At 39.8% G+C, this 19,846-nt stretch overlaps 1 protein-coding gene across 2 annotated transcripts in view; it reads left to right on the top strand.

Moving 5' to 3' along the window:
• Positions 1–17,634, top strand: part of mmd (monocyte to macrophage differentiation-associated) — a 28,631-nt gene extending 10,997 nt beyond the window's left edge. Inside the window, exons 1-7 of one of the 2 annotated variants that reach the window (XM_053338284.1) lie at positions 7,025–7,598; positions 8,808–8,889; positions 8,975–9,135; positions 11,161–11,235; positions 12,482–12,583; positions 15,582–15,651; positions 16,778–17,634. In XM_053338284.1, coding sequence (XP_053194259.1) covers positions 7,573–7,598; positions 8,808–8,889; positions 8,975–9,135; positions 11,161–11,235; positions 12,482–12,583; positions 15,582–15,651; positions 16,778–16,981 — 720 coding nt within the window. In that variant the 5' untranslated portion in view covers positions 7,025–7,572 and the 3' untranslated portion in view covers positions 16,982–17,634. Of the gene's footprint in view, positions 1–7,024; positions 7,599–8,807; positions 8,890–8,974; positions 9,136–11,160; positions 11,236–12,481; positions 12,584–15,581; positions 15,652–16,777 lie in introns of those variants that run through there. The other variant, XM_053338283.1, reaches the window with a different exon arrangement.
• The last annotated feature ends 2,212 nt before the right edge of the window (positions 17,635–19,846 follow it).

Here is a 19,846-nt window from a genome sequence, read left to right as displayed (position 1 = left end):
GAAGATGAATCCTTAATGAAGCAGTCAGGGGGGAAAGACACTATTTTATAGAATATAAAGAATAAAACAAATGGTTTAAATGGTCTTTTTAACATTTTGTATGTCTTCATATACAGAAAAAGATGCATTTTATTTCCTTTTTTACACACTGAGGGTCTTATAAGGAAGAGGCCAGCTAGAAGAAATGTCAAAATGTAAAAATGAACAGTATGGAAGGGTTAAAAGCTTTCCAAGTTAAATCAGGCTGAACTCTGCGTGAAGTGAAACTAGCGGGTCAAATGGAATAAAATGTGTTTCTCTCATTTCTCCCAGAAATGAAGGAGAAGTGAAACTCGCTCTGACTCTCTGACTCGGCCATTAACCCTTTATTGGGCAAATCATTATATTTGGTAACTTCTGTAAATATCCCAAAATATCCTTCCTTCCTTCCTACCTACCTTATTTCATCCTTCCTTCCTCCCTTCCATCCATCCTTCCTTCCTTTCTTTCCTCCCTTCCTTCTTTCTTCCCTTCCTCCCTCCTTCTCTCTTTCCTTCCTCCCTTCTTTCTTTCCTCTTTCCTTCCTTCCTTCTCTCCGTCCGTCCTTCCGTCCTTCCTTCCTCCCTCCCTTCCATCATTCCTCCCTCCTTCCTTCCTCCCTTCCTACCTTCCTTCTCTCCGTCCGTCCGACCTTCCGTCCTTCCTTCCTTCCTACATTCCTCCCTCCCATCATTCCTTCCTTCCTTAAGTATTTCAATGAGTTCTTCTAACCCTAACCCTCCTTCTCTCTTTCCTTCCTCCCTTCTTTCTTTCCTCTGTCCTTCCTTCCTCCCTCCCTCCTACCTTCCTTCTCTCCGTCCGTCCTTCCTTTCCTCCCTCCCTTCCATCATTCCTTCCTTCCTTAGTATTTCAATGAGTGCCCTATAAAGGGTTAAAGGAAGATCTAAAGTAGGAGAGTAGGAGACGGAGACGGAGGGCACGGTGACTGTGACATTATCCGTCAGACTCTTCTGACATGATACAGCAGGAAAAGCACATCATAAAATAAAAAGGCTGGTTTTGGTTTCTGGTTTTACTATGAAGTAAAAATCATATTCATCTTTCTTATTTATACTTTAGTACTTTTCAAAACTCAGCTACAGTATACACAAGGCAGCAAAACAAAACAAGAGAACATAATAATAAAATAAATAAAAAATAAATGCTCTCAGATAAATTTGAAATCAATCAAGTTATTAAAAGTAGAGCTGGTTCATTCTTATTTATGGAGCACTTTTCAAAACTCATACTACAAATACTTTTACTTTTTAGACTCTAAGGCAGCAAATTAAAGCCGACACATTTAAACAATAAAATAAAACAAGACATATAATAATAATAAAATACATTTCAGTGTTTCCCACAGGACAGGCATCTATTTGTGGTGGTGTGGTCCTCAGCTCATTTTTGATTCTCCCCAAATGAGAAAATGATCGCTCCCCCCCACAGTTTGTCACCGACAACGTAAGGAACATCCTCAAAGCCACATAAACATTAGGGAAGACTAACTGCAGGCCAAACTTCAATATGGTTTTCAGCATATTTGAGGGTGACTTGTCTGTTTCAGCCAACATGAAGGATCGGAACAGCAGACACTTAAAACACGCTGTTCCGCCTACGGGACGGACCGGAAGTTGGGAGGTAGCGACAAGTTCTTCTGAATGTTTTAAACACCAACCCTTAAACATATATATTCGTGCCGTACATTGTTAGAAAGCTTAGATTCTCCTGATTCATTCAAGACCACTCATGAATTATATGGTTGCTCACAGCTGTAATAGTATTAGCGATTAGCTCGGCTAGCCACTCCGCTAAAGTAAGCTAACAGCTATAATGCTACATACCTTCAAAGTCTTCCCTTTATCCACAACGATCATCTTATGACTCAGGACTTTCTGTACAGCTCGCCAAGTATCCATTCTGCTGAAATATGAAATCCGTTTCCATAAAACCGAAATATTTTCCTCAATATGTCAACATGTATTTAGTCCAACACGTAAGGAAACAGACACGGAACAAACCATATACGGTCCCTTTCACGTCACTTCCTGACCTACACGTGCATCTGTGGGACACGTGACTGTTTTGTTTACGTCCGTGAACTCCTCCTGTTTCATACACACCACACACCAGCAGATAGCCTCTAGCAAAGACATATGACTATCTTCTTCTTCTTCTTCTTCTTCTTCTTCTTCTGGCCGACCAGGTGAATTAAGTGCGTCTTCTTTGGTTTTATTGCCGCCACCTACTGCCCCGCAATTGTTACGACAAGCTACATTCACAGACAGAGTCCCATTATTATGCTTTTATGAGCGAGGTCGAGCGAGCCAAAAGCCGAAAAATCTATTCGTGGCGGACGTAATTCTTTCGTGGCGGGCCGCCACGAAAGAATGAATGTATGGGAAACACTGCATTTAAAAACAACTGTCAAGTAAAATTAGAAAAATGCTCTGAGATAAAAGTGTGTTTTTAGGAAGAGATTAAATGTTCTAACTAGGGCTGTCAAACGATTCATTTTTTTAATCACAATTAATCGCGTTTTGAATTGCATGTTTAAAATCCTGTTATTTTACATTTCAAGGCAGTTTTAAGCGCATAATGGAAAGCATTTCTTACCAGAGTGTCTCAACTGGGAATGCGAATCCCACACTCCAAAATGGTCCTTTGGTGGAGCTGAGGCTCGCTTGGCTGCACCTGGGTGTTTAGGGTGGAGGTGCTAACTCAAACTCGACGTTCTCCGGTGGTAGTTAAACTAGGAGCGTACCTATGTTCCCCGATCGCGGCTAACTCGGTTGCTAGCTCGGCGGCTAACTCAGCTAACTGGCTAACTGTAGACTGTAAACTATGTTCCCCGGTCACACACAAAGCGGGGAACATAGGGATGATCCCGTTAAACTCCGTTTGACACAGGTTGCATTTTACTTTTGACTTGTCAACTGAAGCGTCTGGAAGTTAAACAAGCCGTTCAAAAGTCCAGTAGCTCTCTTACTTTCCATCAGCGCGGTAGGTTTACTGCAGGAGGCCACTTCAAAGCATAGCGCTACAGCTAGAGGAGCCGTCTACGGGTGAGTAGAAGGGACAAAAAGGCTTGCAAAATTAAAATGCGATTAAAAAAAATTAAGGCGTTATGGATTGCATTAATCTTAACGCTGACAGCTCTAGTTCTAACTCTTGCTGCTACTCGGAGCCAATAATGTCATAAATTGCAGCAGTTTAAGGTTCAATGAGGAAACACAAACTCCTCTGCTGCCTTTAGAAACATATGTGACTTAACTGAATGAAAGTAAAGTTGCCTCACGAGTAAAACTAACTTACATTAACTCAACAACAGATAACAAGTTCAACAATAGTTTGATTTATATCTTCCTCTGTCACATGCTGAAACCTGGTGGAGCCGCTCTGTACCAGAGTCAGTACAAACACAATGAGGACGGCCGCTCTCAGTCACTTAGTTAATTTATGAGCGTACGGAGGGTTGGGACTGAATCTGAAACCAAACATCATGACACGTTTATCTCCACGTGTGTTAAAGTTTCCATCATGTCTAAAAATACAACAAAACAAACAGTCTCTGGAGAGTTTGAACTCTCATACAATGCATGCTGGAGAGTCTGCTAATAATAATAACAATAATAATAATAATATACACAATATATACAATAGTTTTCCCCCAAATGCTCTGTTTATTGATTTTTAACAATCTCAGCAATAAGGAAAAAATAAATAGTTTATCCACTTAAATAACCATATAAGTACAAATATATATACACACAAGAAATACACATATATACACTTATACCTACATACATACACATATTTCTAAACATAACAAATATATACACTATATATCAAGTCAGGAAAAACAAAACAAAAAACCCCAAATAGAATAAATTCAAAAATTATTAAATGAATTAATACTAATAATAACAGGAAACATAATACATAATAAAATAAAATAATAAATAAATAATAATAAAGACTAATATTTATTATTGTACTAATGAAAATAATAATGATCAATTCAATTAAACATAAATAAAATAAAATAAATAAATAAATACTAATAATGACACTAGTGATAACAGGAAGAAAAAAATAATACATAATAAAATAAAATAACAAATAAATAAATAATAAATAAACAATAATATATATTATTGTACCAATGAAATAATAATGATTAATTCTATTAAAAAATAAGATAAAATAAATAAATAAACACCAATAATAACACTAGTGATAATAACAGGAAAAATAATACATAATAAGATAAAATAATAAATAAATAATAATATTTATTATTGCATTAATAAAATAATAATGATCAATTCTATTAAAACAATAAAATAAAATAAATAAAAATAAAAAAGAGGTAGGTCAACATATACAATAGTTTAATCAAACACAACACACAGTCATAATAAAAGATCACAGGTGAGTCCGTACACTGACACACCTGTTTCTGTGTCAGGTTAAACACCACACACACACACACACACACACACACACACACACACACACACACACACACACACACACACACACCTAACTGACACCAGAACTTCAGCCAGGACAGGAAGTCACCCTGATCCTCGGTGATGTCACACGCTTCCCAACCTGTGGCTCTCAGTCTCAGGTCACATTAGAGGTGTTAGCGAAACAGAGCACAGGAAGGGGGGCGAGGGGGAGGGGAGGGGAGGGGGTGGGGGGTACAAAAAGCAGACTGGTGCCAGAAACAAGGAGACACTGTCCACTAACATATGGCCATTGTCTGTGCTAATGTTCTTTTTAAAAATACCCCCCCCCTCCCTCTCTCCCTCCCTACTCCCCCCCCTCCCCCCCCCCTCCTCCTCTTACTCCCCATAAACAATGAGCTCTTTCTTTTAGTCTGGATCAATCCCATTATTTGCTCTCACTGGTACAGTAACAGCGACGTGAACCACACACACACACACACACACACACACACACACACACACACATACTAAATAATTATACTATATGCATTCACAGCAGCGTTACAGCTTGAACTTCATTAAGCCCGAGGAGGATTGGTCTTATATAAACACTGTTAAATCTAAGAGTCACTCATCAAGTTACAGCGCTATTATGCAACTGGGCTGGGTGTGTGTGTGTGTGTGTGTGTGTGTGTGTGTGTGTGTGTGGCAACATCGGACTCATATTTCTACAACAGCTCCATTAGATATTATGAAAAAGGCCGATTTACCACCAGAATTATTATTTTTTTTAAGTCTACTATTAACCTTAATATTGAGTTTATGCTGTTAACATATAAGCCACTGTGTTCAGTATTTCAGTATTAGAGGAGCCGCTTACGTAACGTTTGCATGACAAGAGCATCTTTTGTTTAGTGGGAACATGCTGAAGGCTAAGAATCAACTAAATCAGATTAATATTCAGGTTTTTATAGATTTTTAAGGTCATGTTAATATGTAAAAAAAAGTAAAATATCCCTCAAGAAGGCACCTAGTTGACTTTAAATGTTATTAAATTCAATTTAAACATGCAGGTCAAAGGTCAGATAGCTACTAAAGGAGACAGAGGAGGGTTTTTCATTTTAAAGGACTAGTTCACAGTTTTTCAAATGTCTTAAAACATCATATCATATTGACTATTAATGTGCTTTCAATGGAAGTGATAGAGGACAAACAGGCTCATATTGAGCTTCAGCAGTCTGAGTTAGTCCATACAAAGTGGATATCTGACACATTTACAGTCTTTTTAGCATCAAATTCCCTCTTAGTGTTTCCTCTGTTGAGCTGTGGTGGAAGTATAGTAACATAAAGAGAGACTTTGGCGCTAAAAAAAAGAGTGTTAAATTGAAAGATATCTACTTGATTTGACTCATTTGGGACAACTGAAGCTTCATATTATAGCTTCAGATCAACTTTTAAAGACATTTTTTGGCACAGAAGGAAGATGTGGGTTTTGTCCCCCATTACTTACAATGAAAATACAAAAAGAAAGGATCTTCGAATGGTCAAAAAACTTGTTTCTTTGTTCATTTGGGAACCTGATATTGTTTCAATCCTCCCGTTATCCTCAGCTCAACAGGTGTTAACTCAAAAATTTATTTATTTATTTATTGCATGTTTATTAATCTGTGAGCTTATTTGGAGAACACATGGGCTTAAATGGAGTCACAGTACCAATTAAGCTCATGCCTTTTGACTTTTTTCATCAAATATCTTTATTTTGTATTCCAAAATCTACATGAACTAATGAATACATTTAAAATGAGAGATAAATGTTGCTTTATAAGAAATGATCTCCCTTATAAATCATGTCAGTATCCATGAAAAACACCTGAACTTAGCTTTTGGTGCTTAATGGAAACACTTACCCTAACAGCCGAAAAATAAAGTTACATTACTTTGATTAAGTAATTGAAATAGTTACATTGCTTATTACATATTAAATAACGTAACTAGTAATCTGTAACCTATTACATTTCCAAAGTAACCTTCCCAACCGTGATTGTTTATATTTATTATTTTATAGTCTCACAATCAATCTTTTTTTTAACATTTGCATAGCCAGAGGATGACTGTCACTGTGTAATCTATTACATTTTAATTAGAGTAACTAGTAGTCTGTAACCTATTACATATTACATAGAGTAACTAGTACTTTATTACATAGTAAATACAGTAACTACTCATCTGTAACCTATTACATATTAAATAGAGTAATTAGTAATCTATTACATATTAAATAGAGTAACTAGCATCTGTAATCTATTACATTTCCAAAGTAACCTTCCCAATCCTAATTATTTATATCTTAATCAATCTTTTCTTTTTCTTTTTTAAAATATTTGCATATCCAATAAGGTGACTCTCTCCTCTTAAGACAACGCCCACCTTGCGTCTGATTGGCCAGCGCGGCATTCTACTCGCTTCTGATTGGCTCGAACGCGCTGCCAGTCAACATCTCACCATTATAGGGGGCGGTAGGGACAGCAATCCCACTCCAACACTGAGCAGCTCAGCGAGGAAGAAGGAAGAGGAAGAGGGAAGGAGCTGCTTTGCTTTTTTGCTGTTGCTGTTGCTTGTTGTTATTAAGAGGAGGAGGAGGGAGTCCTTTATTAATATTATTTTATTTTTTAACGCCAGCTATGGATATCTGCAGCTCCAACACGTGGGAGTGAGCCAGCAAGCATTTTTGCAACAGGATGGTATTATTAAGAAAAAGACTAAAATGGTGCCTTTATAGTAGGAGTGTTAGCATTGAAGCTGCTGGTGCCTTGTAGCTGCTGCAGCTGTGTAGTGTGTGTGTGGGTGTGTGGGTGTGCAAAAAAAAGAAAGAAAGCGAAAGAAAGTTAGCTCATGAGTAGCTAATGCTTAAGGCCTTCCGTTTCCTTTTTGGCTTTGCAGGACAGCTTATTGTTTAATTCCTGCCTTTTGTTACAAAGAGAAAAAAGCTCGTTTTTTGCTGGCGTTTGCAGCTTTTTTGTGTGTGAGTGTGTATCTGTGAGTGTGTGTGTGTATCTCTGTGTGTGTGTGTGCTGTCTCTCATCTAAATAAGGCTGAAATGAAGAGAGTGAACAGCTTACAGAGGTGGGTAAAAAAACATGAAAATGTGCCTTTAAAAAAATATATATATTCATGCAAATGTTTCTTAGCTGTGTCATTACTGTCAGATAATAAGAAAAAACTAGTTTAATATATGTTTTAATTGCATAATACTGCTAGTTTCTGTATGTAATATGAATGATATAACTTTAAATTATAGGAGAAGTTCAGTTTTTTTTCTTCAAAGTGTGTCTTAAAGCAACAATCAGGTCTCCAAATGAGCTTTGAAACAGGTTTTTCTTGCTGTAGTTATTTCTCTTGTTCATATTGGCCAATCCACAGTCCTCCTATTGTGCAAAACAAGTTTATCTGAAGCTAATATGAAGCTTCAGCCTCCCAAATGAGTCATATCAAGTAGATATCTTTCAATTTTATAGTCTGTTTTAGTGCTAAAGTCTGTCTTTTTGTTACTATACTTCCACCACAGCTCAACAGAGGAATCACTAAGAGGAGATTTGATGCTAAAAAGACTGTAAATGTGTCTGCTGAAGCCTCATATAAGCTTCACATCAACTCTTTTGGGATCTTTTAATCTTTTAATAGTCAGTATGAACAGGAGGAATGACTGCAGTGATGAAATAACCTCTTGCGCTGTTCATGTGGACACCTGATGCTCAAAAAAACAAAAAACCCAGGAAACTTGTCCTTTTTTAAAACCATATTTACATGATGAATAAAGTGGGTTTAAAATTTTGGCACAGACAAGTAGTAAAATAGTTTAATTAGGCTTCACAATTATTCACCTAAAGAGCTTTTATCATCTAGCAGATTGGAGCTACAACTACTAACTATTATTCTCATTATTGATTAATCTGTCTGCTACTTTCTTCATTAGAAATTTGATCTATAAAATCTCAGAAAATGGTAAAAATTACATCTTATAATATCTTGTTTTATCCACAACCCAAATATATTCAGTTTACTGTCATACAGGATGAAAGAAACCAAAAAAATAATCACATTTGGATGTTTTTTTACTTTAAAAATGGCTCAAAACAGTCAAAAAGCAAAATATATGGTGGTTTATAGCAGACACAGCAATCCTAATACATGCATTTGCTTTATCCTAAAATGTCGTTTGCACCCATGAATCAGCGTTTTCACCAGTCCTCTCTGTCTCTCGATGGGGACAGATTCAACTCTCACGTCTCTGGAGCTACAGAAAGTCTAATTGTTTGATTTTTTTTTTTTAAGGTTCATGAACAGACGGGCCTCTGCGAACTGCCGCTACCAGCCCACCTGCTACGAGCATGCTGCAAACTGCTACACTCATGCAGTAAGTCAACATTACCTTATTCACCTTAATCACTTTAATATGAATTTCTTTATATATGTGTAATAGTGTGTCTCCCTTTTTGTAGTTCCTCATCATGCCGGCCTTCGTTGGCATGGCGCTGCTGCACCGGCTGTCCGACAACAGCTGGGAGAGGATCACGGCCTGGGTGTACGGGATGGGACTGTGCGCTCTCTTCTTGGTCTCCACTGTGTTTCATATCGTCACCTGGAAGAAGAGCCACATGAGGTGAGCAGAGACTAAGACAGACACGTTGTCCAGTTGCTGCTTTTAAAACTATTTTTTAACCCTCCTGTTGTCCTTGAGTCAAGGAAGGAAGGAAGGAAGGAAGGAAGGAAAGGAGGGAGGAAGGGGATGAATGAAGGAAAGGAGGGAGGAAGGAAAGGAGGGAGGGAGGCAGGAAGGGAAGGAAAGGAGGAAGGAGGAAGGGAAGGAATGAAGGGAGGAAAGGAGGGAGGACAGAAGACAGAAATGAAGGACAGAAGACAGAAATGAAGGACAGAAGGAAGAAAGGGGGTGTAGGAAGGAAAGGGAGGAAGGAAAGGAGGGAGGGAGGAAGAAAGAAGGGAAGGGAGCCATAAGGAAGGAAGGAAAGGAAAGACAGAAGGAAGGGAGGGGGGAAGGAAGAAAGGAGGGAGGAGGAAGAAGGAAAGGAGGGAGGAAGAAAGAAGGGAAGGGAGCAATAAGGAAGGAAAGGAGGGAAGGACAGAAGGGAGGGAGGAAGGGAAGGGAGCAAGAAGGAAGGAAAGGAGGGAGGGAGGAAGGACAGAAGGAAGGGAGGAAGGAAGAATGGAAGGAGGAGGAAGGAAGAATGGAAGGGACGAAGGGAAGGGAGCAAAAAAGGGGGGTGAAGGAAGGAAAGAACGAGAGAAGGAAGGAAGGGAGGGAGGAAAGAAGGAACAGTCAAAACAGATGGGGTCAATTTGACCCGGGAGGACGTCAGGAGGGTTAAACGTATTCTTAGTTGCTGATCTCTCTCTCTCTCTCTCTCTCTCTCTCTCTCTCTCTCTCTCTCTCTCTCTCTCTCTCTCTCTCTCTCTCTCTCTCTCTCTCTCTCTCTCTCTCTCTCTCTCTCTCTCTTTTTTTTTATTAGTCACTGACCTTTCTTCTACTTTCTACTCCATACATGCAGAGGAAAGATAACTCAGTACACAAACAAGCAGCTGTAATCTCTCTGTCATTTTAAGTGGTGTGATAAGTCTTTAATAATCAGTTTGCCCCTCGAGGATTTAAACCAGGCCGATACGCAGCTGTTGACAAGGAACTATTTGTTTTTCTTTTTTTTTTTATTCCTTTCTGGTTCGCTGCCGTTTTTCTTTTTCCTGTTCCTTTTTGTTTTACTGGATTTGTATTTCTTCAGTTTCTTTTGTAATCCTTCTTTTCACCGCTGGTTTCCTTTTTGTTGTTGCTTTGGTTTAAATTGCGTCAGAAGCAGCGTTGTGACAATGAATATAACATATTAGACATATTTCTACATATAATACCTGAGTTTTACTGCTGATGATAGTAATACTCAACTTTTAGAAATGTACACAAAATCCTTCTTTTCATCTTAAAATAGAAGCCAAAGCTCTTAAATGTTAAATTTTATCTAAACACAAACTTATTAAATTAGTGTCTAAAAACGGCATCATTTAACCCTCCTGTTGTCCTCAGGTCAGGGAGGGAGGGAGGGAGGGAGGGAGGAAGGAAGGAAAGGAGTAAGGAGGGAGGGAGGGAGGGAGGAAGGAAAGGAGTAGGAAGGAAGGAAGGAAGGAAAGGAGGGAGGGAGGAAGGAAGAAAGGAGGAGGGAGCAAAGAAAGAGGGGAGGAGGGGAAGAAGGAAGGAAAAATGAAAGAGGAATAGAGGAAGGAAGGAAGGACGAAAAGGAAGGCATTTAAGAGAGAAGGAAGGAAAGGAGGAAGGAAGGAAGGAAGGAAGGAAGGAAGGAAGGAAGGAAGGAAGGAAGGAAGGAAGGAAGGAAAGGAGGGGGCAAGGGAGGAAGGAAGGAAGGAAGGATGGAAGGAGGAGGGAGCAAAGAAAGAGGGGAGGTGGGGAAGAAGGAAGGAAAAATTAAAGAAAGAGGAAGGAAGGAAGAGTCAAAAGAGAGACAGGGTCAGTTTGACCCGGGAGGACGACAGGAGGGTTAAATCATTTACCATCCAATCAGAGAAGAAATAAAGAAGACTATGAATCTGAATATTTGCATTTCAGTGATGTTGAGTTAAAAATAAATTAAATATTAACTTGTTTGTTTGTTTGTTTGTTTTTCAGGTCCATGGAGCATTGTTTCCACATGTGTGACAGAGTGGTCATCTATTTCTTCATCGCTGCCTCCTACACACCGTGGTGAGCGTCACACACTCTCACACACACTCACACACACAGCCACACACAGCCACACACACAGCCACACACACTCTCACACACACTCTCACACACAGCCACACACAGCCACACACAGCCACACACACTCTCACAGTCACACACTCTCACACAGCCACACTCTCACACACACTCTCACACACTCTCACACACAGTCACACACTCTCACACACACTCTCACACACACAGTCACACACAGTCACACACTCTCACACACAGTCACACACTCTCACACACACTCTCACACACACAGTCACACACTCTCACACACACTCTCACACACACAGTCACACACTCTCACACACAATCACACAGGCACACACACTCTCACACACTCTCACACACTCTCACACACACTCTCACACACAATCACACAGGCACACACTCTCTCACACAGCCACACACTCTCTCACACACAGTCACACACAGTCACACACAGTCTCACACACACTCTCACACACTCTCACACTGTCACACTCTCACACACAATCACACACACTCTCACACAGTCACACACTCTCACACTGTCACAGCCACACACACTCTCATACACAGTCACACACTCTCACACAGCCACACACTCTCACACACTCTCACACACTCTCACACACAGTCACACACTCTCACACACAGTCACACACTCTCTCACACTCTCACACACAGTCACACACTCTCACACACAGCCGCACACTCTCACACAGCCACACACTCTCACACACACTCACACACTCTCACACTGTCACAGCCACACACTCTCACACAGCCACACACAGTCACACACACTCTCACACACCGTCACACAGCCACACACACTCACACACAGCCACACTCTCTCACACACTCTCACACACTCTCACACACTCTCACACACAGTCACACACTCTCTCACACACTCTCTCACACAGTCACACACAGCCGCACACTCTCACACAGCCTCACACTCTCTCACACTCTCACACACACTCTCACACTGTCACAGCCACACACTCTCACACAGCCACACACAGTCACACACACTCTCACACACCGTCACACAGCCACACACACTCTCACACACACTCTCACACACACTCTCACACACACAGTCACACACAGTCACACACACACACTCTCACACACTCTCACACACAGCCACACACAGCCACACGCACTCTCACATGGAGACTTTAGCTTTTTATTTAATTTACAACATTTTTCTTTGTGCTGTCAGGTTGAACCTGCGTGAGCTCGGCCCGCTAGCAGCACACATGCGCTGGTTTGTGTGGCTGATGGCTGCTGCTGGAACCATTTATGTCTTCAACTATCATGAAAAGTGAGTTCAATTCAATTCAAAACACTTTATTTGTCCCCGAGGGGCAATTTAAAAGGCATGAGGAGCAGCATCATTAAAAAAAAAAAAAAAAGGACAAACAGAATATGAACAACATAAAATCATAAAGTCATTCAATCATTCAGTCAGTTGAGGGGCAGTGACGTTGGGACAGGGAGGGGTCAACTATCATGAAAAGTAAGTGTGAAGTAATCTGATTACACCGTGGTAGTTTATGTGATAATAACCAGCAATTAACCTGCATCCATTTTACTACCTTTTTATAACATGTAGTACCAATCTGGAAGATATATAACTACTACCTCTACTACTACTACTACTAATACTACTACTACTAATACTACTATTACTACTACTACTACTACTACTACTACTACTACTAATACTGCTACTACTATTGATACTACTACTACTACTACTACTACTACTACTACTACTACTACTACTACTACTACCTATACTACTACTACTACTATTACTACTAATACTGCTACTACTATTGATACTAGAACTACTACTACTACTACTACTACTACTACCTCTACTACTACTACTACTACTACCTATACTACTACTACTACTACCTATACTACTACTACTACTACTACCTCTACTACTACTACTACTAATACTACTACTACTACTACTACTAATACTACTACTACTACCTCTACTACTACTAATACTACTACTACTACCTCTACTACTACTACTAATACTACTACTACTACTAATACTACTAATACTGCTACTACTATTGATACTAGAACTACTACTACTACCTCTACTACTGCTACTACTAATACTGCTACTACTATTGATACTAGAACTACTACTACTACTACTACTACTACTACTACCTCTACTACTAATACTGCTACTACTATTGATACTAGAACTACTACCTCTACTACTGCTACTACTACTACTACTACTACTACTACTACTACTACTACCTCTACTACTAATACTGCTACTACTATTGATACTAGAACTACTACTACTACTACTAATACTAGAAATACTACTACTACTACTACTACTACTTAAAGTCACTACTACACTGTAAAAGCTTACTACAGCATTAATGTGTCTTTGTAACTAAGAGGGAATCTGATGCTAAAAAGACTGTAAATGTGTCAGATATCACTTGATATGCAGCGTTGGGGAAAGTTCACTTTCTACATGAACTAGTTCAAAGTTCAGTTCACAAATTTTAAAAATGAATTAGTTCAAAATTTTGAATTATGAACTGAAATAAGTTCACAGTTCCAAAAATGTTGCTGCAAGCTATTTTCCTAAGACAGAGACGTTGTCCAGTTGCTGCTTTTAAAACTATTTTTAACCCTCCTGTTGTCCTCGAGTCAAGGAAGGAAGGAAGGAGGGAGGAAGGGGATGAAGGAAGGGAAGGAAGGGAAGGAAAGGAGGGAGGAAGGGGACGAAGGAAGGAAAGGAGGGAGGAAGGGGATGAAGGAAGGGAAGGAAGGGAAGGAAAGGAGGGAGGAAGGGGATGAAGGAAGGGAAGGAAAGGAGGGAGGAAGGGGATGAAGGAAGGGAGGAAAGGAGGGAGGACAGAAGAAAGGGAAGAAGAAAGGAAGGAATGAAGGACAGAAGGAAGAAAGGGGGGTTTTGGAAGGAAAGGGAGGGAGGAAAGAAGGAAGGAAAGGAGGGAGGAAGAAAGAAGGGAAGGGAGCAATAAGGAAGGAAAGGAGGGAAGGACAGAAGGAAGGGAGGAAGGGAAGGGAGCAAGAAGGAAAGGAGGGAGGAAGGACAGAAGGAAGGAAGGGAGGAGGGAAGCTATTTTCCAAAATGATTGCCACAGCCCATGTAGAACCACAGACAGCAATTACTGAAACTGTGAGTCAGATTTCAAAATAGTTTTAAGTAATCATACGAAGATGCAGATGGTGGAGGCAGAGTCTGAGGTAGAGCTGCTTATAGACAGATATACATGGGTTAGGGTTATATATATATGTCTATGCTGCTGCTGCCTTCATTAGTTTTTGCCTCCATGCTTCACATTTTGATGATGCATGCAGCGGTGTGACTCTGTGGTGGCTGCTGTTACCAGATTGGGTGTTTTTTCTGTTACATATTAAGGCCTGTTTACGGTGTTTTTAGCTGGTTTTCTATGGAAATCTGGCTCTCAGTTGAATAAAGTTAAACTGTGAGAGAGCATGAACGTGTTCACTATAACGTTCATCAGGCAGAAATACAGTACGTTCACTTCACGTTCACCTAAAATAGGCAAAACACTGAGTACAATTACTACACGTAATACCGCTGCTACTCCTCCCTGCAACTGTCAGAATCAGAAATGAACAGTTTGAAAGTCAGTCAGTGATTTCACTCTGCAGCTCGTCTGTTTGTACAACACAACAGTTTGTGAAGGCAGGTTTGACGAGTTTTATCTGCGCTTCACTGAGTTGTTCAGGCATCATTTTAAAGAAACCCGACATTCCCTCATGAGCGAGCACTTGGCGACAGGTTTGACCGGTAGAGAGAGGGAGAGAGGGAGGGAAGGAGGGAGAGAGGGGGAGAGAGGGGGAGAGAGGGGGAGAGAGGGGGAGGGAGGGAGGGGGAGGGAGAGGGAGGGAGGGAGGGAGGGAGAGAGGGAGAGGGAGAGGGAGAGGGAGAGGGAGAGGGAGAGAGAGAGAGAGAGATGTTTGTCTACAGTCTGAAACTTTGCACGTTTTGGCACCAGATACAAAAAAAAGTTAAAGTTTGAGAGAGACTCTCTCTACTAATTCATTTTCATAAATTCCAATATCAGCTCTATTAAACCACAAATAAGCTGCTTTCTTTTAGTTATTTGTAACTAATTAAATTCCTCTAACAGTAAAAATGATATTTTGACTCTTTGGAAACTGCACAACTTTCACTGAAATGACATTTTTATTACAGTAACATGATATTTGTTTCTCTCCGTCCTTTTCTGGCGCTTTGTAATTTGCATTTCTGTATTTGTTTGTCTTCGCAGGTATAAACTTGTCGAGCTGGCCTTCTATCTGACGATGGGTTTCTTCCCCGCGTCAGTGGTGACGTCAATGGTAATTATACAATAAATTATTCTTATTATCACTTCATCACTTCATCCACACCCGACGGAGGTGTGAGAACATTTTGTTTTCTTCTTCTTCCTCTTCTTTCTCCTCTGCTGCTGCTGAAGCACTTCCTGTGTAATCAGTGAAGCCTTTCAAGGGTTTATGTTTAATTTGTTGTATTAAAAAATTAATTAATGTGCTGTCTTTAATTATAAACCTCAATATTTTCAATCTGTTTATCTGTGTTCTAGTTTCTGCTGCCCTCTTGTGGTTGTGGTGAATATTACAGCTTTATAAGTCAATACACAAACTATAAATATAGTTTAAATGACACCAAATTATATATTTTATCTGCACTGTTAATATAAAACTGTAGAATAAAATTATAATAAAAACTTTCTCATAAAAATCCACATTTTGCCACATTTTTCAATATTTTCCAGCTCAGTTCTGTGATGCATTGCGAGACCGTTTTTATGTATGCATGCTCTTATTTTGAAATGCAACAACAACAACAACAACAACAACAACCAACAACAACAACAACAAACTGCAGCTTCCAAAATGATGGAATAAAATTATACAATGTTGAAAAAGACCCCTCCCAGGTCAAATTGACCCCGTCTGTTTTTACTGTTCCTTTCTTCCTTTCTTCCTTCCTTCCTTCCTCTTTCCCTTGCTCCCTTCCTTTTCTTCCTTCCCTCCCACCTTCCTTCCTTCCTTCCTTCCTTCCTCCCTCCTTCCTCCTTTCCTTTTCTTCCTCCCATATTTCCTTTCCTCCCTTCTTTCCTTTCCTGCCTTCCTTCCTCCCTCCCTCCCTTCCTTTCTTTCTTCTTCTTTTCCTTCCTTCCTTCTTCCTTTCCCTTCTCCCTTCTTTCCTTTAATCCCTTCCTTCCTTCCTTCCTCCCTCCCTCCCTCCCTTCCTTCCTTCTTCCTTTCCTTCCTTCCTTCCTTCCTCCCATTGCCCAGCCCTAGCAGCTCATTTGAGAAGTATAAAAAGTATAATATATAAAATTAGGAACATTTTTAACACTTCATTTCAAACTGCGGCTTCTAAACCGACCGTGAAGTGAAATCAGCTGAACCCCCGACTGTGTTTTTATTTATTTATTTCTTTATTGTGTTTGTGCAGAGCAACACGGAGGGGCTTCATGAGCTGGCCTGCGGAGGACTCATCTACTGCCTTGGCGTTTTCTTCTTTAAGAGCGACGGCGTCATCCCCTTCGCCCACGCCATCTGGCACGTGTTCGTGGCGCTGGCTGCAGCCGTGCACTACTACGCCATCTGGAAATACCTCTACAAGGCTCCCAGCGCCGATTCCCTCCTAGACTCGTGACCATGGCAACGCTGGTGCTCCTCCTCTTCTTCCTCCTTCCTCCTCCTCCTCACCTCTCTCTTTATCTCAACTCCCTCAACTGCCCGCTAACGCTGCAGCGACAGCCGAAAAAGTTTACGAAAAAAAAAAAATCTTGACCATGAATTGTTTACTGTTTTCTAACGTGGAGGAGAACAGTCTCTCTCTCTCTCCCTCTCTCTCTCTGTGTAGCTCTATCAGCGTTTCCATGACGACCAAAAAAAAAGAAGCTACTTTCAGAGTTGTTTTGTACGACTTCAGTATTAAAAAAAAGAAAAAGAGAGGGTGCGAATTTATGACTTTTTACACTTGGTAATTAAAACCTTCGGCACATTGATTGATGAGTATTTGAGGAACAAAATGTTTTATAGCAGTCTTTTTTGTATCACGACGAAGCGAGTCACATTCCACAGTTTGGGGTCGTTTTTGAGTGTCAAAATAAAATACCTGGAGATTCATCTTTTTCTTTTTTTTCTTTTTTTTTTTTTTTTTCTGAGGTTTTTGGAGGTTTATTGAAATGAGGTGCTAAAAGTAAAAGTCAGCTGTTATTAGTAGCAGGGCTGGGTATAATAAGGTGGATGTTTTATTTACTGTATCTACATCTGATATTAAAAATGAGAGATATTCACTCTTTTTTTTTTTTTCATTTTTAAAGGGCCCCAAAAATATGAGCAACTTTGCCAAAGTGAAACGAATCTTAACCTCACATTTATTGCCCTGGATTTAAAAATATAAACAATACTGAGGTTTGATACCCAGCCCGAAATAATAGTAGTCAGTCAGTGTTTTTTGTTTTTTTGCTCTACTGGTGTTTTTTTTTTTCAAGTCAAAAGGACAAAACTTGAAAGAAAAGAAGAAAAAATGCTCCTAATGAGACTTTTTAATCTTTTATTTCCATTTGTTTCTCTTTAATTTCTAACTCATACCCATCATTCTCTTTTGTTCAGTTTTTGTCATGTTTTTTATTTTTTTTGGGGGGGGGGTGGGGGGGTGGGGAGGGGGATTGACAACCAAATGCAGTTTCCACAGTTTAATATTGAATTGTATTGAGCGCCCCCTGCTGGTTGGTGTGTGTGTGTGTGTGTGTGTGTGTGTGTGTGTGTGTGGCTGCAACGATTCATCAGTGTGTTGCCAACTATTTTTGATAATCGATTAATCAAGTTTCAAGTCAAATTCCAGCTTCTTAAAATTTTTAATATTTTCCCTTTTAACCCTTTGTGTCGTCCTCCCGGGTCAAATTGACCCCGTCTTCTTTCCTCCCTTCCTTCTTTCCTCTGTCCTTCCTTCCTTCCTTCCTCCCTTCCTTCTTTCCTCCCTTCCTTCCTCTCTCCTTTCCTTCCTTCCTTTCTCCCTCCCTCCCTCCCTCCCTCCTTTGACTTGAGGACAACAGGAGGGTTAAATTTTCCTTTCCTTCCTTCCTTTCCTCCCTCCTTTCCCTTCCTTCCTTCCTTCCTCCCTCCCTCCCTTGACTTGACAACAGGAGGGTTAAACCATCAGTGATAGTAAATCTTAACTCTGAGGAAAAGGCTTTTTAAAAGACCAAAACTATTAATTGATAATCGTCAATTGCAGCTCTTTCAGCACTTAAACTTTTCAAAATAAAAGTCTGAAAAGTCTTCAATCTGTCTGTCTGTATGTATGTATGTGAATAATGAGATGGATGTTTGACTGTTTATTGCCCAACTTCACCGTCTGTGTGTGTGTGTGTGTGCGCGGAGGTAAGACGAGGTTTTTTTCCTTCTTTTTTTTCTTTTTTTTTTTTTTTTAGTTAATGAGCCAAAATCGATGAGAAAAGAATATCAAAAATCAGCTCAGGCAGGTACGAGGAGACGACATTATTTTTTTTCCACTGTATAATATTAAATGTGAACTCTGTGAATGAATGAACGTTGTGCTTTATAGTCCTGTATGACCTCTCTCTCTCTTTCTCTCTCCCTCCCTCTCCTTCCTTCTCTCAGTTTCTGATTTGCACCACTAAGACGACCAGTTTTCCATTTTCCAGTGAAGAAGAAAAAAACAAATATCATGTCTTCATCTTTTTTTTTTTCTTTTTTATAAACTCATTTTTATTTCTTTTTCTTTTTAGTGAAGCGTGGAGCTAAATAATTTAAATCTCCTTCCTCTTCCTCTTCTCCTTCCTCTTCCTCTTCCTTTTCTTGAAATGATTGATTTTCCTTAACCACTCTCTGTTTTGTAATGTTTGTATATTCTGTTTCTATTACATGATCCTGGCCTTTTGCAAAGAAAGGGGGTAAAAAAAGAAAGAAGAGAGAGATAAAAAAAGATCAAAAAGAAAGAAAAAAAGTTGCTTGTTCTTTGTCTGTTTTCATTGGCTGTTTTTAATGGTGCTGCATAAACATGAATGCTCCTCCTCCGCTGTACTGAATATCTCCTTTCTTAATGTGACAATAAAAGATGATGATGATGATGATGATGATGAAGCACCGTGTCTGCACCTCCACACATGACTCCACAAACTATTAGGTTTCCCTTTTTTAAATTGTGCTCTTTTTAGACATCACTTCCTGTTCTGACAATAGAAAAAAAAGAAGAAGAAAAAAAACTCCCTTTTTTTTTATTGAGTATATTTTCTACCTGTTTTAACCACTTAATACACGTCCCTATTTTTTATGTTGTTAGCCTAAACGACATGCCCAAGTTGTGAGCAGCACAGATCCCACATAGTTTGAGACTCAGAGATGTGTCTGGTATCATTGGAAAGGAAACACTCTCAGGATTCTTGTAAAAGTGTCTGTGTGATTCTGTGACTTACTGACAAAGAGTGGCAGAGGTTACAATGATGGGGTTGTTTACTCGCCCATAGGTTTGCCTTTACAATGACATGTG

This window comes from Scomber japonicus, chromosome 18 (genome assembly GCF_027409825.1).
Source record: "Scomber japonicus isolate fScoJap1 chromosome 18, fScoJap1.pri, whole genome shotgun sequence".
Classification (NCBI taxonomy): Eukaryota; Metazoa; Chordata; class Actinopteri; order Scombriformes; family Scombridae; genus Scomber; species Scomber japonicus.
This window is presented reverse-complemented; position numbering and strand designations above follow the sequence as displayed.